The sequence below is a fragment of the Haliotis asinina genome, chromosome 14, assembly GCF_037392515.1.
Source record: "Haliotis asinina isolate JCU_RB_2024 chromosome 14, JCU_Hal_asi_v2, whole genome shotgun sequence".
Taxonomy (NCBI): Eukaryota; Metazoa; Mollusca; class Gastropoda; order Lepetellida; family Haliotidae; genus Haliotis; species Haliotis asinina.
This window is the reverse complement of record NC_090293.1, coordinates 47618997-47642557: the sequence shown is the minus strand read 5'-3', so window position 1 is coordinate 47642557 and position 23561 is coordinate 47618997. Positions and strand designations below refer to the sequence as shown.

Genomic DNA, 23561 nt, shown 5'->3' with positions numbered 1-23561 from the left:
GTGGACATCCTGTAAGACTGTGGGGAGAGGTGAGACCAACAGTGTGGACATTCTGTATGACTGTGGGGAGAGGTGAGACCAACAGAGTGGACATTCTGTATGACTGTGGGGAGAGGTGAGACCAACAGAGTGGACATCCTGTATGACTGTGGAGAGAGGTAAGACCAACAGAGTGGACATCCTGTATGACTGTGGGGAGAGGTGAGACCAACAGAGTGGACATCCTGTATGACTGTGGGGAGAGGTGAGACCAACAGAGTGGACATTCTGTATGACTGTGGGGAGAGGTAAGACCAACAGAGTGGACATCCTGTATGACTGTGGGGAGAGGTAAGACCAACAGAGTGGACACCCTGTTTGACTGTGGAGAGAGGTAAGACCAACAGAGTGGACATCCTGTATGACTGTGGGGAGAGGTGAGACCAACAGAGTGGACATTCTGTATGACTGTGGAGAGAGGTAAGACCAACAGAGTGGACATCCTGTATAACTGTGGAGAGAGGTAAGACCAACTGAGTGGACATTCTGTATGACTGTGCAGAATGGTAAGACCAACAGAGTGGACATGCTGTATGACCGCGGAGAGCGGTAAGACAAACAGAGTGGACATCATGTATGACAGTGGGGAACATGGGACCTCATCAGTGACTAAGGTAAATTTACCGATTTCTGTGGAGAAAGGTAAGACCAAAAGAGTGGACATTCTGTATGACTCTGGAGAGAGGTAAGACCAAAAGAGTGTACATTCTGTATGACTGTGGAGAGAGGTAAAACCAACAGAGTGGCCATCCTGTATGACAGTGGAGAGAGGTGAGGGGAACACAGGAAACTCATCTGTGACTGTGGTAAATTTACCAATTTCTGTAAATTGGTGAATAGTCGAGCTTTGCAAATTTTCAATAACTCTTTTGTTCACCTTGCTTTAGCATGAATCCTGAGATCGACATCGGTCAAGCTGAGGGTGGATTTGTGATGGGATTGGGCTACTGGCTGACCGAACAAATGCTCTTTGACCCCACGACTGGCACCGCCCTGACTGATGGAACTTGGGTGAGGAGGGTTGTCATACGTGACTGAAGTATAGCATTATAATTAAGAATAACTCGTTTAGTACAAGTGCACGTTACGTTACACGTGGAAAATTACAATTGTAATACCTATAAATACCGGCACACCAGAAAAATGGCCCTAAATGACCTTACATGTAAGCAGACAACTTTGAGCCATGTGTGGTGAACACTGCGTCACACATTGATCCATGTTTGTAACATTCATATTTTCAACAACAGTCGTGATGTCAGTAGAAAGTCCGACAACCCTTAAAGGATACAGATTCTCCTTGTTCACAGTGCTAGCTTTCATTTTGATCATTGTTTATGTTGCAATAGAGAAAACTGTTAAACTGTATCCCTTACAGCTTTTGAAACCATACTGATTCACTTAAAGACATGCGATAGCATTGTAAGGCATTATGACTGAAATTGTCTGTTGTACAGGACTACAAGCCTCCGCTGGGAAAGGACATCCCAATCGACTTCCGCATCCAGTTTCTGAAGAATGCTCCCAACCCACGTGGTGTCCTGAGAGCCAAAGGTAAATGTAAGATTCTGTATTTAGCATATCTGACATCAACAAAAGAATGTTGACCATATGCATACCAGAGTTTACTCCAAGTACACATTGTTCAGCCTTCCTGGGATCATATCAGCGATCTAATGATGTTCTGTTCTGTGGGAGATCAATACATCGGGTGTATTTATTTCATCATGATCCTGCCCGTTATACTTTGGATACAGCATGACAATATATGTTTTCTACAACATTTATTCGTCGGTTTATGAAAGAGAAATAATCCAAGCAAGCAATACAAGCTTTAAGCAGAGCGTATTGAGCCATTTCCACTGCATGTGTTTATGAACCAGTATAAAATAGTGATACTGCCTCGGTGGTGGAACTCATGCAGAGGTGAAACAATTCTTTAACTGTAAAAGATACAAAATCATACTGTGAAAATATTAAATTGCATTGGACATCATTGTTTTCACTTGAGTAGTCCACAATAAGTCAAACATTTACAAAACAATCTTACGACTGAACTTTGAAACCGCGATAGAGAAACTGAGCGTAGGACGTATGGCGCTCTGTGTAAATTTCATAGTGTGAATATTGAAGAAGGGGTCTGCAAGTTGATGCTATAGTTCCGATCACTGTACCTGATCAACTGATAAGGTATCAACTGTCAGTTCACCTGGTGAAGGGCTCTAAAATGACAACGAAACGTTGTGTGTCAAAGAATTAAAAGAAGCTTTATCCATAAAAGATCTTGGTCATGTGAATAAGTGTTCATGGTACATGGAAGGAGTATTGACATGACGAACAATCAAAGAATAACGACCATGTTACGTGTGCATGTTACCATGGCAGTAGCTCACAAGCATAAACCTGGCTATTCGTTTTCACTACAACAACCACAGAAGCCTGCCCCCATTCATAATGAAGGTGTTCTGTTTCAGCTGTAGGCGAGCCTCCATTGTGTATGGCTGCATCAGCTTTGTTTGCTGTGAAACACGCCATCGAGGCAGCCAGAAAAGAAATATCAAAGGACGTATTCTTCCCATTGGGTATAAACCATTACATTTATCAACGTAATGCGAGCTGTTTATGAATCCGTAATACATATATCACATAATGTTGACATTTTCATTCTTTGATCTAATATTGAAAGTCTTAAGGGATATGTTCATCCCTACACAGTATCTGTGGACTGACGACAGTCATCCTGCACCTAAAACGTGAGGTTGTGTAGCCTAATGGATAAAGTTTTTGCCCATCACATCGTAGGCCTGTGTTCAATTCAGGACATGGGTACAACACCACCTTTGGTGGCTAGATGTTGCCAGTTGACATTGCAGCGTAAAGCCATTCGCAGCGACTCATCATTCGCAGCCTCTAGCTAAAACACCAGACTAGTGATCCAGCGAGGTTGAGGAGTCGGTGTCGAGCCCACCTGTGACCGGGTGTCAAAACCGGAGTCAACGTTGTGTTCAGACTCTGTCCGTGTTGTCATAAGCCCTGGTGTGCAGTACACAACCCGGTGCACTTAAAAGAACCCACGAATTCGTTGGTATGTGACCAGATGGTGGCCACATGAATACGTGCAAACACCTAGCTGCGTGTACAACGTGCAGTAAACTTGGACAAAATGATGCCACTATGTGTTCCAGTCCACCCAGCTGTGCACTGGGTACCTCGTTAGGATGAAAGGAAAGAGACACAATAAAACTCGGTTCGCCTAGTGGAAGCAATAGTTTTACATTCCCTAGGGAGTTGAGATTGATGATGCGATGTGACGCTGAAACGGACATCCAATGATCGCAGGAAACAAATACCAGTACCTTGATCAAGCAATAGTTGCATGGATATGTGTGCTATATAAATATCCTACGATAATTGATAATAATAATACATTCACAGTTTATAATGCCATTCAGCTGTTTTCTTTGCAGATGGCCCAGCCACGGTGGAGGCTATTCAGACGGCATGTCAGCTTGACAACTCACAGTTTGTGTATGGGACATAGTTACATATGCCCACTAGCAGCCCACGGGGCCTTATTCATCTGATGCACGACGCTCTCAAAAGGAGTGCTGAGTCACGGGGAGGACTCTGAGAACCTTATCTATGGTACATCCACGATCAAAGGCGTGGAGTTCATATGTGCCTACCATATGATACAGATCAGCAACACAAACTAATTTCATATAATGTAAAAATACAGTTTCATATTTCATGTGCAGAATTACACGAAGACGTAATTGAAAACTCAACATAAGTCTAAAATATATATCCGTGAAGTATCAAGGTGACATCTATGTTCAGCAACGTTGACATTAAATGGTTGTACGTGTATATGTAAGAACCCATTGTTATCAGCTTTAGTATATTTTAAATAACTTCTAAGTGATAGTATTTTCTTACATCCATTCAGATATCATATTCATGTGGTGGCAGACTTCCATACCTGGAAGCTAAATATCGTCTTATCTCGTTTCTTGTTGTGCATGGTCCTCATGTATTACATAAGGAGCAAATATATATATGTTCACATATTTTCTGTACCTGCAGTTGTCCATCAAATGTAGTCAAAACGGTTGATGGACACACGATTCGTTCATGTTACTGTTAGATAACTGACCCTCGATTCGTTCATACCACTTTAGCTATGAAACCCCATATTCGTTGATATTGCGGTAGCTAATGAACCTACAGTTCATTGACATTACTATAGAGAAACCGCGATCCCCTCATGCTTCTGTAACCAATCGACTCACGATTTGTTCATATTACTGTAACTGATGATTCGTTGATATTACTGTAGTTTATGGACCCCCGATTCGTTCATCTTTCGGTTGCTAATGAACCCACAAATACTGGTGGATCCACGATTCCGTCATGTTAATGTAGCGATTGGACCCGCAATTCATCGATAATTCGCTCATGCTACCGTAACTAATCGAACCAGGATTCGTTCACATTACTGTAACTGATAAACTCCCGATTCGTCCATATGTCTGTAACTGATAAACTCCCGATTCGTCCATATGTCTGTAACTGATAAACTCCTGATTCGTTCATATTACTGTAACTGATAAGCTCCCGCTTCGTTCATATTACTGTAGTTTATGAACCCACAATTCGTTCACATTACTCTAGGTAATGAGCCCCCGATGCGTTCATATTAGCTAATGAGGGAATAACTATTGAAGAATCGTTGTTCTTTGTTAAAATTTTAGTTGTAAACCTCATTGATTGTCTTCCTTTAATTCTGTTCTTCCGATAAAAGGAACGTCATGCCTGTGTACCAAACCTCTGCTAACTTGAACCCTTCTTATGTCGAATACTGATTATTTCCCTTTCATATATCGACGAATAAATGTTGTAGAAAACATATATTGTCGTGTTATCTATTTTCTTATTGTAGTGTGATATTTCATTGAAAGCTAACTGTTAAGGCAAATGCAGGATACCTGTCATGCCGATAATCCGGTGGATGCTATTTATGACGTTGAAAACGGTGTTTCAGAGTTGGCATACATTGCTGTAGGGAACTTCGTTATTATGTTTGCATTAAGTTTTACAGATTAAGATAAATATGCAGCAGAGAGTGTTCGGGCGGTCCTGTCAGGCAAGTCTCATCTTCAGCTCGGGGCCTTGCCCCCTCTTTTATGTGCATATATCCACTCAACTAGTACAAGCTCATTTGCTCATTACGGTTTATCGAGCTGTTACAGATAAAATCTCACGTTTGATTCTCATTTAAGTACATATACAGACTGTCAGCGGCAGAGAATGTTTAGTTTTCTTTGGTGCCCAAATTACGTCCATTCATTTATTTATTTATTTATCTCACAGCTGTTCTACGTCGGCTGATGTGTGTAACGGCCGTCTTTAGTGAGCGCTCCAGCCCCTATGTAACGGGTCACCGCGCTCTCTCTGCACGGGAAACTCTGACTATCACGTGCCGCTTTCATTGTTATCACGAGAAACATGTTTAGCATGACTCTGAAGGACCAGCTGCCCATGAGAAGATATCCACGTGTGTAATGTCTACATTTGTTTGATTATAAACTGTACCTTAACATGTGTGAATTAAAACCCAATTCATATACTATCCATACGAAATATATGAACTCCAGACACCCACATATTCCCAACATCAAAACTATTATTTTTCGTAATTGCTGAATAATATTTAAATGTTGATATAATGTAATGTAATAAAAAATAGACACTTTTGACTCATATTATTTATCATCAACACAAAAAAACCGTAACAGCGTGACTGTGCAATGTAATTCGAGCTAATCCGGAAATGGACGAGTCTATGTCAACAAAGGTCACAAGCTTATCAGGTGACTGACACAACTCTGACATATTGCGTTACAGGTCAGTGTCATTGCACACACAGTTTATACGACGCAGACATGTCGACGAAGTCGCAAGGGAATTTTGTACTGTGTCCGGTGTGTAGGACAAGGTATGTGTTTCAACATATTTTCTAATGTGTCCAAAACGGACAATTTAGTTTCGCAGACGCAGATTTTACAACATTCATTGTAAGAGCCTTACTTTAAGTTTTTTACTGTACATACTTGCTTCATACTGCTGACAAAACGTGTGTAGTACAATGTAGAGTTTAGAGACCTTCGCTGTTAATTTCCGCGTTCCCGCATGACACAATGACGTTATCCTAAAACACAACGGGTCAAACCGGCCACATTTTTTTGTGTAAAACGGCATCAAACCGGTTCTCTGGCAGTAGACTCTCATATCGGCATGCACGGGGATTAAACAGTTTTATTACTTGACATACGTTTCTGTAACAAACATTGATATTTCCGTCTTCATAAACGACATCAAAATATATCTTGATATAATATTGAGAATATTCATGCAAAAGGCTTATGATATCATTTCTGAATGAAACAGAAAACATGTTTCTATACAACTATTTACATGCAACATTATCTAATTCCATCATAATGGGTAGCAATAAGTTATTGTTCAAAATACATTGTCCCCAAAATTAGCATAATGCATTGTTAAATATATCGCTATACATTCATATAAATAAAATTTAGTAATACTATATTCATTTTGGACAGTCCTTTCCTACTACTTCGTATTTGGTGAGCATTTATAACTGTTTTTCTGCTTTGGAATCACAATAGAATTTCTGTACCATATTGGAAACATTTTCCTCTTGATCACACTTGGAGCAGTATCATACTATTCACCTAGCAGCTCGCTCTAATTCTGACATGCTGTGAGCAATACATCAAAATGAACCCTACATTTATCTATAGCATTTATTAAATTTGAAGCAGCATGATAATTTTACATTTGTATTATTAAACTGGCATATATTATTCAGATAGTATTGATTCATATCGTAGATAGTTATTTTCATTTATTTGCATTTTCCCATCGTGCAATCGTTTTACATTCTTCTACTCCATATCGTACTTTTCATTCAGCAAGCTTCGACCTTCTCGTGAAAAGTGGCGTTAAATAACATAGCGCTGTTGGGATCTGAAACGGGGTTTATTGCATTCAACAAAATGCGCCCTCGCGGGTGCCCCTGCGTGTGCTTTCTTGCGTTCGTTCGTACCCGCACGTGTACTTGTTTGTTTGAAGGAGTTAAAACAGAGGTTGTTACAGTTTGTGGGTTGTAATTTGGAGTTGTGGATGTGCCTCATTGTACATGTAAGGACGTATGTATTCCGAGCCCAAATTCCGTTGTTTAACATGGATATCACAGAATACTAACACAAAAATTCTCGGTCTTGAGCTATCCCTGTAAACCGAGCCCGAGGCAAGGCAACAGCAAGTATCATCCTTTAATGAGTTTACCATGACCCAGCCAGGTAATCGAACCACAGATCTCCAGCTCTCAGGGTAGACTCGCTCCCCACTGGGCTATCCTAGAAATACAGCTGTGCACTAGCAAATTTCTCCATATGTCTATATATGTGTGTGTGTTTGCGGGTTCATTTCAAATATTAATGCAAATAAGTTATTATATGAATGACTTAAGCTAACATGATGGATGTAATCGAAGTGATGCCGATTACCAGATGATAATAATAATAGAGCTCATTGGTTGCTATCACCCAGCAAATGACGACGCGCCAAATAACAGTGAAGTTCACTTATGACGTGCTGACGATTCTTGGTAATTTCCGAATATTCACGAACATTCCCGAATCGCTTAGAACGAACTTCGCTTACAACGAACTGAAAACTGAGTTCGTTATAAACGAATATTACTGTATAAGGACACCCGTGGCCCCTGACAGGGATATACATGTACAGAGAAAGATTACAATATAACATACAATCACGTGTTTTCATTAATTTGAAAATGTCTCAACGATGGTAAGATGATATAATATTTTCGCCAAACCAAGACAAATATCCCTTTTTCACTAATGTCGGTGCAGTTATAATTATATCTGACACAATTTACTCACAAGGTATAAATAGTCAGCTGATGCGACATTTGATCATAAGGGATGTTATAAGCCGATTATCTTCCGTGTCGTAAGTATCAGGTGTCTGGAAAATTGTCATTTACCTTTCCTCAGAGCTGCAAGGCTGAAACATGAGCGTGATGATCTTTTTATCGTATAATGACATTTAAGTGAGGAATGTTTCAGAAATACTTTTATTCAAATTTGAGCGATGGGATGGCCTAGAGGCTAAAGCGTTCGTTCATTAAGCCAAAGCACTGGGTTCGAAACCGTTCATTGGCACAGTGTGTGATGACAACTTTAGCTGCCCCACTCCGGTGCTCTTACGTGACTGGTGTATGTAATCATATTTCAAATGTGTTGGTCGATGTACATGATGTCAGTCACTGGTTTGCTTGGTCCAGACTCGTTTATCATGGAACCACCGTCATATATATGGGTTATCTACGTGCAGCTGTAGACAAAAATTATAAGTCCATATATACCGACAGTCAGTAATTGGGCCTTTGTAACTCATAGTGCTCTCACTGTTAACTATTCGTACATATCCAATATGACAAATAATGATCTTATTCTACATTCACTACTGTCTAAAGTTCAAGTTTATTCTGTGGTTCTACCCGTGAAGGTCCCGGGGTAGAATAGGCCTTCAGCAAACCATGCTTGCCATAAAAGGCGACTCAGCTTGTCGTAAGAGGCGACGAACGGAATCGGGTGGTCAGGTTCGTTGACTTGGTTGACAAATGTCATCTGTTCCCGATTGCGCAGATCGATGCTCATGTTGTTGATCACTGGATTGTCTGGTCCAGACTCGAGTATTTACAGACCGCCGCCATATAGCTGAAATATTGCTGGGTGCGGCGTAAAACTAAACTCACTCACTCACTCACTCACTATTCTGTGGTTCGTTTTGAAAGGAGGCTGTTTTTAATCACCCTTTATACTAAACAGCAAAAGAAACGCAATTTTCTATTAAAAATAAGAAAGAAATCTCATATAAAAGTAAGCGTTCATGATTATGTCTTATGTTGCGTTTCTTTTGCTGCTGAGTATGTTTCAACGTCTTTCTCTTTTATTGTTTAGCCACGCCCCCACAAACGGGGCACTGAAGAATGGCGTCTATGCTTCTACCTGTGAAAACTGTGGCTACTTCTTCAAGTTCAAAGCCACAGGTCCTCTCAAGTCCTCTGTTACCTTTACCATCAACGGGACATCCTACATAGGTACATTCACTGTTTTACTCAACATATGCCTGGATCGGGAAAAAAGTGTCATACCTCCTTCTGTTTTTGTCGATGTTAGTCTTCACTTTTTCAGTTTCATTGTGGTTTAATGATTCCACCTGGGTTCACTCTGCCAGACACTAGAAGTGTTTGCTCAGGCCCGTACACAAACCGATTAATAATCTTAACAAATATATGCATAACAATATACCCTATTACACCAATGTACCAATATTGTAACATTCCAGTCAAGAGATCAACGGACCTTTCAATACACAGTTTACTCAACTTTTGAAACATCGTATTGAAAGATTTAGGGTCATGATTTCTGGTCATGTTACTGTGTGCATACATTTGGTTCATAAAGTCGAACTGTCTTTTTCTGATTTCAGTTGGCAACGAGTATGCCGCTGCTCTCTCCCTGAATGAGTTCATGAGGTCCCAGGGTGTGTCCTATGGCACCAAGGTGATGTGTATGGAGGGAGGATGTGGTGTGTGCCTCGTCACTACCACGCTTTATGATCCCATCACAAAGGCTGTACAGACCTACACAGTCAACTCGGTAGGAACTCAATGCTGAAACACACCTAATAGATAAGACCAGATCTCTAAGGATCCGGGTTGAAATTAGTCTTCAGGTTTGAGTGGGTTTAGTTTTACGCCGCACTCAGCAATATTCATTAATATGGCTGTAGTCTTTAGCAACCCATGTCTGTCGTAAGCGGCGCTAACGGGATCGGGTTGTCAAGCTTGTTAAATTGGTGACACATATCATCGTATCCCAACTGGGGAGAAGGATACTCATGATACTGATCACTGGATTGTCCTGTCCAATCTGGATTATTTACATACCGCCGCCAAATATTTGGTATTTTTCTGAGTGCGGCAACAACCAAACAACAAGACGAAACTTTTTTGCATGCAGAGACCTGCGAAATTAGAATGTCTGTGCAATATTATTAAGACGATCATTATTTATACGGGCAATGACTAACAACTTTTAATCCTTCAGTGTCTAAACATACATAATCGTATCTGACTTCCTTTAGTGTCTGGTGCCTCTGTACGCGTGTGACGGCATGCAAGTGACAACCATCGAGGGTCTTGGCAACCCCAGGGATGGCCTGCACCCGATACAAGACCGTCTGGCACAGTACAATGGCTCTCAGTGTGGCTTCTGTAGCTCCGCCCAGGTCATGAATATGTATGGGTAAGAATTCTGCAAGCTCTATACTAAAGCTATAGCTAATACATAATCATAGCATAGTCGCAAACTTCTTGCGTCGATATTCTTCATGCATATGGCGTGATGGTCGAGACTTGATTATTTATACATTGCCGCCATATATTGCTACGTGCAGCGTGAAAGAACAAACAAATGAATGCAGACTTTGTAACACATGTGTACACGTTTATTCGTTTAACGTTCCCACTTTCCTTTTTTGGACAGTCTCTTGAAGAGAACACCCAAACCCACCATGCAGCAAGTTGAGAACGCCTACGATACCTCCATCTGCAGGTGCACAGGTTGGTTTGACACAACAGCATGTTTCCATACAAGAGCACCTTCATTAATGTCAGTCAAGAGCATACCACAACCTATGCTTGTCGTAGTGCCCCTCAAATGTAAAGGGAATTTTATTCTCCCTAAGGATGTATGACGAAGACTGTACAAACTGATCCATTCACCGCAGTGATAATGTGTGTTCAAATCGCCTTGCACAACATATGTACACACATTCATCATTATCATCATCATCATCATCATCGTCGTCATTATCATCATCGTCGTCGTCATACTGAAAGGACCCATGAAGGTCCGGGGTAGAATATGTCTTCAGCAACCCATGCTTGCCACAAAAGGCGACTACGTTTGTCGTAAGAGGCAACTAGCGGGATCGGGAGGTCAGGCTCGCTGACTTGGTTGACACATGTCATCGATTCCCAGTTGCGCTGATCGATGCACCTGCTGTTGATCACTGGATTGTCTGGTCCAGACTCGATTATTTACAGACCGCCGCCATAGAGATGGATTATTGCAGAGTGCGGCGTAAATCTACACTCACTTACTCACTCACTCACTAAACTTACGACAGACAGCTACCAGTAAGAATGGGAAAGTTACGTAACTTAGTTGCCTAAACATAAGAACGATTTTAAACAGGAACAATAATTCTATTCCTGTTTGATGTTTGAATGATACTTAATATGAACGAAGTACTCATGAATTGTTTTGCTGTTTCTGTTTTTGTTATTTGTTTTTAAGGATTAAACCGCCTTGATACAAATGAAAGAGGGAGAAAAACATGTTTGTTAAAGACATATTGTGACGTAATTATTACCAGATGTTCGCGTTATGTTTCCAATTAATTTTCTGAAAAGGGCTTCATAATCACAAATGAGGTTTGTTTAATTGAATATGCGAATGAAATTTTTTAAAAATGTCCCTGCTACATAAAATCCCAAAGCAGAAACTCAAACGTGACCGTAAAATATTTCTCAAACTGTACATTCGTGCAGCCTTTCTGTCATACCCCTAGTGGAATTTTAACAGAACTTATTGAAAAATATGGGAGTGACAAAAGATTAGTTACATGCAGATAAAATATAAATGTTCTGAAACTCATAGCGATGCTTAATGGCGTTTCCTAACACTGTTAGAAGCGCACGTACAATCACCACAAACAGTCCACAATATGGTCAGAAGCACGCTCAGTTGAACCAATGGGAGACGTTATGAATGTCAACAGACAAACGTGCGTGTACTTTGAATTACTGCGTCAGTCGCTTGATTGTTATCAAAAGCTTCACATTACACATCACAATTCTGCTAGCTACGTTCTTTGTATTTTCAAAATGATGATATATATTTTTATGATTTTTTAAACAGTATTTTATCAAACCACCGCATCCATTACGCTCGTTTTGATTTGTTTGTCGTATTGTCGCACATAACAAGCACTGAGTGTGGGGACGAGTCTTCTTGGAGGTTACGGAAAGGGGCGAGTGGTGACGAATGCCCCAGTTGCTGCCGTCCTCGATATCTCCAGGGTGTACGTTCCGATAATTCTCCACTACACCCTGGATACATCTATCCTTCTGCGATGAAGTTACTACCTCCCGTTGCTGGCTCAGCATTCTCACGGTAGCCGGTCAGCTAAGCCACCGTTACAACCGAGCAAGCCATTGTCAACAAATATATCGATTACCTTCCCAAGGTTAATCGGCTAGATAATTTAAAAAGCGAAAGTACGCTCAACTTCCCAGCGTAGACACTTGATTGGTTGAAAAGTCAAGTGAGGAAATAAATTCATCGGACCTAGCCGTAGATGCATTATGGGTATTGTGGAGATTTATCGGAACACATACGCTGGAGATATCCATGATGAGTTGCTGGACGAGTTGCATGATCCCCAGCTAGTTGAGACTGAAAATACGATGTACCGTTGAGATTACCATCCAGTGATCGAGAGGAAAATGAAGCAATTTTGAGCAGCTGAGCTGAATACTGGCGCAATACAAAGATGATGATGATGATGATGATGATGATGATGATGATGATGATGCACGCGACAACACTTTGTTTTATTACTTAATTTCCAATGAACCGTCCATGTGCTCTTCCCTATTATTTTATCTTGCACACCCAATGGACATGCCTCGTAGGATAATTGACATTGGTTTGGAACTGAAAATACCCTTCCTAAGGTTCCAGACTGTCTCCTAAAGTGATTGTACAACGAACACTTTTTATATCAGGGTACCGACCAATTCTGGATGCTATGAAGTCTTTCGCTGCTGATGCTGCACCAAACCTTCCTGGAGGTGCCATAGACATTGAGGTAAAATATGGTTGCGTATTAGTCGTACTGCGAATCCAGACAATTTATCTCATACGGATGAGAAACAGTCCTTGGATGACCAACTACCACAAACCTTTCTGGTCACTACTTTTGTGAGTGAAGATCCGAGTTAGAATTGATCTTCAGTTACGTATGCCTGTCATAAGAGTCTGCTAACAGGATCGAGTGGTCAGGCTGTCTGACATGGCTGACTGACATGGTTGTCATCGTATCACAGTTCTGTAGAATCCGGGCTTGTCTTGTCCAGGCCCTGTTCTTTTCAGATCACCACCATTTAGTTGGAAAGTTGCTGAGTGTGGCATAAACGTAAACTCACTCACTTGTGTTCCTTAGTTGGGTAAGCATTTCCTGAAGTGCAAGGAGAGTTGCTTTCTTTTAGGAACTGGACAAAAACATATGCAAGAAGACAGGGAAGGCCTGTACAGGGCGCTGTTCATCTAAGAAACAGACTGACCCGGAGCAGGTGCCCCTCCACATTGTCCTGCAGGGGTCACAGTGGTACAAACCCACCACCAAGCAGCAGCTCTACACCCTCCTCGGTCAACACCAGGGGGACAACTACAGACTCGTGTTCGGAAATTCAGGATACGGTAATAGTATTTATCCAATGTAAAATCCATGCATATCTTACAGCTCGACCTGTCGTTACGTGTTCCGATGTTTCTGATCAATAGTTTTCACAATCATCTTTGTACAGGGCTTGTTTGATTTCATGAGTGATCACACGGGCAGAATTTGAAAAATGCACTTATTAAAAATATTTTAGCCTAAATCATGAAATAAATTGCATCTAATTAAATGTTTCTCGATGTGTAGCTGCCAGAAAGTCTTTCTTGTATTTTAAAAAATTTGGAAAACGTACTAAACAAGGTGGATCCGATCGCATAATTGATATGCCTGTATCTATTTCCAACTGATCCGGATAAACATGATAGATATTCAAATAAAGGGAATTATTTTAGATGTTAGATAAATTATATAAATTATATTATTTTAGCCCCTCTGCAGTATTTATATTTAATTTTAGCTTTATCGTAAAACAATGTATTGTGAACGACACATAGTTACACTGTTTACAATGTATACAGGTGTCTATAAGGACATTGGTCCATGGATGTATGACGTCCTCATTGACCTGCGTGGCATCCAGGAGTTTTATGACATTTCAGTAAGTATCCACATCTGCTTGAACCAAGCCTGGAGTGCAGTTAAATGGTGCCTTGGGTGAAGACCTCAATATACGTAAAGATATCCCCTCTCTCTACGACCCTGGGGAAATTCATGGTATGAATACCTCCTATATCCAACGAGTGTCAGAACAATCATGTGTGGACTGACGTTTAACACCTGGTGTCCTTACTGTTTCATAAGCGAGATATTCATATATATTTACAGACATATTTACTGATGATAACAGCGTTTTAACCATCAGTCCCCCACTCAATGTCTCAACGATGTTATGAACAACTGTCATCACTGATTTTCATGGGATCCCGTCATCTAGTTACAAAGACTATCTTGCCATCTACTTGGAATCATTTGCCGCAGTTAATAAAGACTGGACTCTCTCTGGCGTAATATTCTAATATTCTACAACAGATTTACCTGCTCACAGAATATGATGGACGTTACTGTTTCTACATTTATGGCCTCTGTTTTCACAGATTGACTCCTCCAAAGTGATGTTTGGGCCCAGCATCACTCTGACCAACATGATGGAGGTTTTTGAGACAAACAGCACCAACCCTGCTTTGTCCTATTTCCGAGACTTCGCCAGCCACGTGGCTGTTGTTGCCAACACCGGAGTTAGAAACGTGAGTAGGCTGTTGATATCAGTTGATATCATTTCTGGTGGTTATCTATTCAATATGAAGGTGGCGGAGTAGCCTATTTGTTAAAGCGTTCTTTCATATCGCTGGAAACCCGGGTTCGATTTCCCACGTGGGTACAAAGTGTGAAGCCCACTTAAAGTGTCCCCCGCCGTAATATTGCTGGGATATTGCCAAAAACGGCGGAAAACTAAACTCATTTACTTGCTCATTTCGGATCAACGTCACGGCTGGATGAAGATTAACGAAGCAATAAATATTGTGACTCACCTTGTCGGAAATGCATTGAGGTACTCGAGGAGATTTTACCTCAGAACATTTTTTTCAGTGTTGTTAATTAGTCCAAGTATTTAAGTATTATAAATTTAAGCTACCAGTGTACGACAAGTTGAAAAATTCTGATTCAGCTGGGCAGCTGGGCGGGGAACCTGATGCTAAAGAACCTCCACAATGAGTTCCCGTCTGACGTCTTCACCATTTTTGAAACAGTCGGAGCCACTCTGTCAATCGGTGAGATCGGAATAGCTTTATGAAAGATACGATCTGCGGTGTTATCACCAACATATTCTGTGAAACATGAGGAGAATAAATTGTTAATTAAATACAGCCATCTGGCTTACAACTGGCTTGGAACACAAAATATACAAGTTCAATGAAGTTACGGACAACTCAATTCTTATAAGTGCCTGGGTTTCTTCTGTTTTGTTTAAGATGATTAACAACTCTTTGTAGGTTCAAGTGATGGTTCAGAGACGTCATACAGTCTCATGGACTTCCTGACGCTAGACATGAAGGGCAAGGTCATCGTGTCTGTCACACTTCCAACATTTCCATCTGGAGACGTCTATGTCAAGACCTTCAAGGTTACCCCCAGGCACCAGGTACCTAATTCAACTAGGCTTGACAAAGTAGGTTAAGGATTTTAGTATATATATGACAGATATTTTATCAGTGTGTCAATGAATAAATACATCATTATTTATAATTTCAAAATTTACAAATATCCCTAACTAGTTTTGTCCAGTATATATACAAGAGAAACACTACGTTCAAAGGGGAATGGGTAATCCAGTGGTTAAAGCGCTCTTCATGTTGTGAACCAGTTTGTCGAAGAAAGAAATTCAGTTGTAGGTTAGGTTAGGTAGTGGAGCATGCCTCTGGCGTCGTGGCCCTTGCATGTACCCTCTCGTTTCTCCTCTTGATTATATTGATGAATTGAGCCCATTCATTATTTCTGTTTTCAAGGGCTTCTTTAAGATTGTTGTTGGCTGTTGACCTGATTTCATCATATTCGGGGCATCTGAATAAGATGTGCTCAAGATCTTCCTCTTCTTGATTACAAAATGTGCAAATGGGGTCAGTTGCCAGATGATATTTGGCTAGATAGCTCTGACAGGGAAAGTGGTTCAGTCGGATTCTAGAGATGGTAACTTGATCCGTTCTTTTGATATTTTTGTAGAAAATTCTGTTGGGTTTTTCCTGCAGTTCAAAGTACTTTCGACCTTTGCTGTTATTGAGCCAGATATTTGACCATTTATCACTAGAGGTTTCCTTCACTCTGCATTTCAAACTAGGTAGAGATGACATAGGTTTTAGCAGAGGGCCACACTCAGATGCTTGCTTGGCAAGTTCGTCAGCCTTTTCGTTCCCAATAATCCCTACATGGCTTGGGATCCATTGTAGGCAGATGACAGTTTTCAGGGTTTGTAGCAGACTGTTGATGGCTTTGGTTTGATGGTAGTACTCAGTAGGTTTGTATGACAACAGAGTGTGCAGGGATGATAAAGAGTCCGTCAGGATGGTGTAAGGACCGGAGTTGGAAAGATCTTTAATTTCCAGCAAGGCTCTTTCTATTGCTGTAAGTTCTGCACTGAGGATTGAGCAAGGGGTGAGTGGAATGATGACACTACTCTCATCGTCTTGGAGATAAATGCCTGCCCCAGCTTTTCCATTGTTTGGATCCAGGGAGCCGTCAGTGTAGATCTTTCTGTATTCTGAATATTTAGTCTGGATTAACTCCAAGGCTAGCATCTTCAACTTGACTGGGTTTTCTGACTTATTGGCTTGTTCTGGAATTGATGTTACTATGGTTGGAGGTTTCCATTGCCATGGTGGTATATCATTCATGATTGCTGTTGGAGAGAAGTTGGGGTCTGACCTAGAAGGGAGATAGATGTTTCTTTCCTTGAGTAGCCTGCTGGATCTTGCATAGAAGGAGTTCTTTGCTTTGTTTTTCTTGAGATGCCCTGGAGAATCTTTTGGAAGGAAGTGATTTTTAATCCTTCTGTTCAGGATAACTGATTCCGAATGGATCTGAAGTGGAGGGATGTTTGCTTCTATCTCAAGTGACCCAACTGGCGTGGTTTTCAGAGCACCAACTATGAGACGGAGAGCACAATTTTGTAAGGTTGAAAGTCTTTTCATTCTCGTTGGGCAGCATGATGACCAGATTTCCATGGCATATGACATCTTACTCCTGATATATGTCAGATAGAATGTTCTTAGGGTGGTAAAATCGGCCCCCCAAGCTTTTGATGAAATGACCTTCATGAGGTTCAGCCTCTTTAGACAGTCATGATGTAACCGGTCAATATGGGCATTCCATGTGAGTTTAGGGTCGAGTGTTAGCCCTAGTATTTTCGGATTTTTGTTGTAGCCTATTGACCGACCAGAGATTTGTATACCAAGTTTGTCAAGTGGCAATACATGTTTTCGTTTTCTGGTGATGACTGTGTATACTGTCTTATCTTGGGATATCTTTAATTTCCACTTGGTTGCCCAATTGTTTATTGCTTCCATACATTCATTGGCATGCGTCACAATGTGGTTGAGATCTTTGTGAGTGATATATATGGAGCCATCATCAGCATATGTGACTTGTCCCAGTGGCTTTGAAACTACAGATGGTAGATCCTGCATCATGATGTTAAAAAGGATTGGGCTGATTATTGAACCCTGGGGTGTTCCAGTGTTGATGCTGATTAAGTCTGAATACTCATTACCTACTTTGGTTTGGATGTGTCTTTCGCTGAGGAAGCTTCTGATGAATTTAAGAAGTCTGCCACTTATTCCCAGTTCAGCTGCCTTTAAGGTGACTCCATCCCACCACACCTTATCAAATGCACCTTCTAGATCGATCAGGATTATAACCGTGTATTCATTCCTGCTTAATCCTTGATGACATTGTTCAGTTAGCTGCATGAGTGCATCTATGGTACCTGATTTTGGGCGGAAGCCACACTGAGATTTGTGAAAGATCTTTTCTGTCTCCAATTTCCATGTTAATCGTCTGGTGATCATCTTTTCCATGAGTTTACCTAGGCAGGAGGTGAGGGCAATAGGACGGTATGATTTAATGGCTAGTTTATCTTTGTTTGGTTTTAGAAGAGGAATTATTTGGCTAGTCTTCCATGCTGATGGATAAGTGCCAGAGTCCCAAATCTCATTAAACAGATTGAGTATGATGTCTTTTGCATTTGGTGGTAGGTCCATCAGCATCTGGTTGTGAATTTTATCAGGACCAGCAGCTTTTAGTGTCAGTTCTTTTATGGCAAGGTCCATTTCATGTCTCGTGAAAGGTTGGTCCTCCTCAGCCTCAGAAGAATACAGCAAATCTAGGTTGTCAGCAATATGTTGTTCACTATCAGAAAAGGTACTTTTGTTGAAATCCGTGTCAATGGAGGAACACTTGTTGGCATAGTGATTTCCAAATAACTGCGCCTTTTCTTTCGTGTCAGTGATCATTACACCATCATGGAATAGGGCTGGTTGACTTGAGTTGGTGTTGCCGTTGATTGCTTTTATTTTCCTCCAGATAGTATGGGAAGGAGTGTCTCTTGTAAGAGTTGAGATGAACTTTCTCCAACTAGTGGTTTTGGCGATCTTGATATCCCTCTTTACTTTGGCTTCTAGACATTTGTATGCTATTTTGTCCCTCAAGTTGCGGGTGCGTTTCCAAGTTCTTCTGGCTCTTCTTCTAGCCTTTCTGTCCTTGCTTATACTTTCATTCCACCAAGGTGCAGGTGGTCTCTTGTGAAGTTTGGTTGAAGGATAAGTTTCTTCTGCCACATCAACAATACACTTGGTAATTGATTCCACCTTCTGTTCAACAGATGAGTGTGTTATGATGGCTTGTGTTTCCTCAATCTGGTGTGCTAGTAGAGATGTGAATCCTTCTCTGTTAGCTTTTTTGATGTTGAATCTCACTTCTTTGGTGGTGTTTTGTGGGGAACCGGGAAGTTCTATCTCTGTGATGATTGGGAAGTGATCGCTGCCGGTTTTCCATGACTTTATTTGAGGAGCAAGATTTGGGCTAACAATTGTTACATCGATGGAGTCAGTATGCCCCGTTGAGTGGCTTTGATGAGTGTGCTCAGTACCATTGATTGGCAGGAGGTTGCTGTCAGTTATCCATGCTGAGAGTCTTGCACCAGATGAGTTGGTTTGGGTGCTGTTCCATTGGGTGCTTTTAGCATTGAAATCACCGGCTAGATATGAGTTGGTACCCTGACTGATATCATCTAGTTCGTTGGTCAGCCTGCTACATCCTTCCCTGGCATAGATGGATGAGGCACAGAATGTGAAGTTTTTACAGACTGTGATATCTGATGTACTCTATGATCTCAGAGTAGTAGGTCTTTACTTCTGACACTCCTAGATGACTTTTTGTCAATAGTGCTACACCTCCGCCCTCCTTGTTTGGCCTTGGGGAGTTATATAGGCAGTAGCCTTTGAACTTGTCTTGCCAGTTCTCATGTTCTGTTATTCTTGTTTCACTGAGCAGTGCTATGTCAATGTTTTCCTCCTGTAGGAGTAGCTTGAATTCACTAACTTTGTTCTTCAGTGACTGGGCATTCCACTGTAGTACTTTTAGAGCTTTAGTTTCATCATTTACAGCTTCTGAGTCTTGAGGTAGGTCTATGGTATTTACTTCAGATATAGAGGTTGTGTCATCTCGATAGTGGCGTGATTTTCTTTGGAGGTAATTGCAACCCAAACTACAAAACTGCCTCCATTTGTTTTCATGACATTTTTGTCGAATTTGTTGAAAAAGCGATTCCGCTGATTGTCTATCCGTACACCACATTTCGATTCTTTTGTTTCTCTTGACACCTCTTATCACCATTGGTATGTTGTTGCTTATCCCAAACTTACTTCGAGTAAGTTTGATGAGGGTTTTTCCATGTTTCTTGTCTGGAACAGCTCTCCATAACAACACTTTCAGTCTGTCAGGGTGTCCATGCTTTCCCACCTTAGGTGGTTTTGAGGTATGAGTATGTTGACCCCTGGCTTGTATGATAGGTTGGACAGTTTGAGTATCATTGACATTGTTCTCTTTCATGCAGTTCTCTGTATGTTTCTGATAACTCTTTTGGTAGACATACTCCTTGTTGCAATATTTGCATTTGTAGGTGTTACTTTTCTTTGCAACTTCTTTGTTCTGGCAACTGGCCTGATGTTGTAGGAGGTGTTTTGTCCTAACATACTGTTTGCCACATTTGGCACAGCAGTTGTTGGTGGTAGCTGATTTGTCGCTGGGAGTCCCACTACACTCCCGGCGCGGACCTTGTTGTTCCGGGCGACGTCCGATCCGGCATGAACATTTGTTTACTTTGATCATCATTATCAAGGGGAATTAGAGAGGGACTTGGATAAACCAAGCTTCTCAGGTGAAACACCTATTGGTGACACTTGACCATTGGACTCCTGTAGAATCTCCTTTGCTCAGAGAAAGTGTCCTTCTCACCATTTACCCATGGCTGGGGCATGGTTGGATCAATACCAGGGCATGTCCACTTGCCGGTGGGCCTGCATATTGAACCTCTGGGGCCCATGCTGCTCCGAGATCCCCTGTAGTTTAGCCTGGAGCCGCAAGGTGTCCAGTTACCGTGTGTTGCCACTAGGAGGCACTACAAGAGTCTAGTCTATGGAGAGGTTATGTACTGGCAGGAAAGACTTACGCACTCGGCTTTCCTTTCACCTTTTACGGCTAGCCAGCGGTATAGCAGTAGAGCGGAAGAGACGTTAAAGCAAAAGCAAAAGCAAAAAAGCCACCACCAACTACCACTACACACTAGACACATCACACAGACTTGTGCATACAACCCACCAACACAAATTCAGTTGTAGCAGATTCAAGTGTCTTTCTTTGAAAGGGGACACGTGAAGGTCCCGGGGTAGAATAGGCCTTCAGCAACCCATGCTTGCCATAAAAGGCGACTACGCTTGTCGTAAGAGGCGACTAACGGATCGGGTGGTCAGGCTCGCTGGCTTGTTTGACACATGTCACCGTATCCTAGTTGTGAAGAATGTTGCTCATGTTGTTGGTCACACGATTGTCCGGTCAAGATTCTGTCATTTATAGATTGCCGCCATATAGTTGGAATACTGTTGAGTTGGGCTGTAAACAATAACAACCAAGCATTGTACATGTACATACAGTTACTCCATTCAGTGATTTCTTCCAGAACGCCCACGCCTATGTGACAGCAGGCTTCAGGATGCAGCTGGACAGGAACAACAACTTCACCGTCAAGACAAAGCCATCCCTGGTGTATGGAGGAATCAGTAAAACACTGGTACGGTTAAATACAAACTTTCAAACTACATTATCCACATCCATAGAAAAATCATTGATGACAATATTGCTGATTTCTAGACACATTTAAACAGAAGAAAGTACTTGATGTGTTTCCACCCACAGCCACTGTACATGGTAAGATTCGAGTTCACAATAACATGCATTTGTTAGGATTAATGTTTGATGTACATGTAACTCATCCTGGTAGGTATATAACACGTGTCATATTTGGGATTACACTGTCTTAGAGAAGTACAGACCTCTTGTATTTTGGACTGGTTGAGTCCCATACAGGATTCTATCCCACACCCTCAGTGTCAGGCTCCCGGTCCACAAAGCGTTCATAACGCTTCGACATTCGTAACCCAATTGTAAACTGACAGGCAGTAACGTCACGGACGTTTTGTGGATCACCAGCACACACACTGGTGCATGACAAATGTTAGTTTGTATATTTTCGCAGGTCCATGCCACCAACACAGAGACTTATCTTCAGGGCAAGCAACTGGGAGATCCAGCCGTACTCAACAGTAAGAACCCAAAATAGTTTAGTCTGGGGTTGAGAATATGAGTAACTTTGATTCAACGCTGCTTTACAGACCTTTCCCGTTAGTATTCCTGCATGTTAGGTATGTGTGCGTAGAAAGCAGCATCACTTCCTGTGTATTTAATATTGAGTAAACTCCCTTTGATATGACAAGGACACTGTTGAATGTGGCTTTTTGCTCTACCTCCCCTCAGACACTTGTTTTATTAGCAGTCGTTATCCATGAAAATATCTATAACTTGATCTGAAGTGTGTGGCCTTAACCAGGTACATGTTAGTGATGACAAAAATACAAACATGATTTTGGCGAACTGGGACTGTAACCGAAAACGTAGGTCTCTGTGTCTCCGTGTAATGAGAATTAATCGGTCCGATAGTTCTGGTGCAGAGAACACCTCTATTAAATGATTACAGATTCAAAAACAGTACCTTGTTATTTCCAGTTACTAGATGTCACTGTTTTTGAGAAGCGTCGGGACAAGTTAAAACACTGATTACACAACAGTCTCGTTTGCTACTGACTGCGTTTCGTCCTATTGCGCAAATTAGTACTATAACCGGTTATTTAGCAATATTGAGACCAACTCATTCAACTGGACACACAAATAATAATCAGTTGTATTTGACAATCTTATCAGTTGTATTTAGCAACTCTAAGCTCATTCTACTCCTTGCCAACGCGTCGTGCAGTGTGTTCTATTGCATAGCGTGCTCTGATAAACACTAGTGCGTTACAATGATGCACTCAGTGAGCGCAAAGAACACAACCACAGGTGTAACCAGTGAGTTACATGGTAACTCATTTTACGACCTCATCAAACGGGGGCAGTCTGTGGCGCCTTAGGTATTGCGATGCTACCTAAACCTCGCCATAAAATATAGAAATACAATTAAAATTAATTTGCAAATATTATTTTCTTATGTAACAAGAGCTTTGAATTTTGTGTTTGTTGTTGTTTGCAGTGTCACTTTTCACTTTGACACGAGAACATTTGGCTGAAAAGAAAGTCATTGTTTTGTTTGGTTCACGGGACTCTTGTTTGATCTCTGTGCATTCTATATTTAATTACTTGAGACTCCAGGCGAGTGGTGATATCAATAGTGCGATCTTAAAATCCCTTTTTGAAAACGTCCTTGCTAAAGTACAAACAGTTGCGTCCCTTGAGTGCTTCAAAAACCACATTCGCCGCCAATCGTTTCTTTGCATGACCTTCAAAAAGATCGCTTTTTGGCTTGTCCAGGAATAACACGAGTGGTCAAGGATGCAGAAATCAATAACGTCAGTTTTGATTTCCAGTATCGCCCTGGTTACGTTAGCACCACACCGTGGGGTTTGTCAGTTGTAAACACCCGAAACCTGTTTCTTGTCCAGCTGTCGTGCCAAATTAAACTACCACGCTTCCATATACTTGGAATGGTGTTCAAGGGGGCGTCGAACCCAACTGCCTTACTCATTTGCTCATTCTAGATGTGTGTTATGTATGTA

The 23561-nt window shown here is 41.4% G+C and overlaps 2 protein-coding genes across 2 annotated transcripts in view; both read left to right on the top strand.

Moving 5' to 3' along the window:
• The window catches only part of LOC137262155 (uncharacterized), a 28143-nt gene extending 24563 nt beyond the window's left edge, over positions 1-3580 (top strand). Inside the window, exons 32-35 of the mRNA XM_067799936.1 lie at positions 927-1050; positions 1497-1593; positions 2514-2621; positions 3507-3580. Of these exons, the coding sequence (XP_067656037.1) occupies positions 927-1050; positions 1497-1593; positions 2514-2621; positions 3507-3580 (403 nt within the window). The remainder of the gene's footprint in view (positions 1-926; positions 1051-1496; positions 1594-2513; positions 2622-3506) is intronic.
• A 1958-nt stretch (positions 3581-5538) lies between these two features.
• Positions 5539-23561, top strand: part of LOC137262150 (uncharacterized) — a 34041-nt gene continuing 16018 nt past the window's right edge. Inside the window, exons 1-14 of the mRNA XM_067799932.1 lie at positions 5539-5596; positions 5947-6037; positions 9117-9256; positions 9649-9818; positions 10306-10466; positions 10707-10783; positions 13016-13098; positions 13499-13709; positions 14208-14287; positions 14784-14933; positions 15356-15458; positions 15681-15829; positions 21416-21526; positions 21992-22058. Of these exons, the coding sequence (XP_067656033.1) occupies positions 5548-5596; positions 5947-6037; positions 9117-9256; positions 9649-9818; positions 10306-10466; positions 10707-10783; positions 13016-13098; positions 13499-13709; positions 14208-14287; positions 14784-14933; positions 15356-15458; positions 15681-15829; positions 21416-21526; positions 21992-22058 (1642 nt within the window). The 5' untranslated portion in view covers positions 5539-5547. The remainder of the gene's footprint in view (positions 5597-5946; positions 6038-9116; positions 9257-9648; positions 9819-10305; positions 10467-10706; positions 10784-13015; positions 13099-13498; positions 13710-14207; positions 14288-14783; positions 14934-15355; positions 15459-15680; positions 15830-21415; positions 21527-21991; positions 22059-23561) is intronic.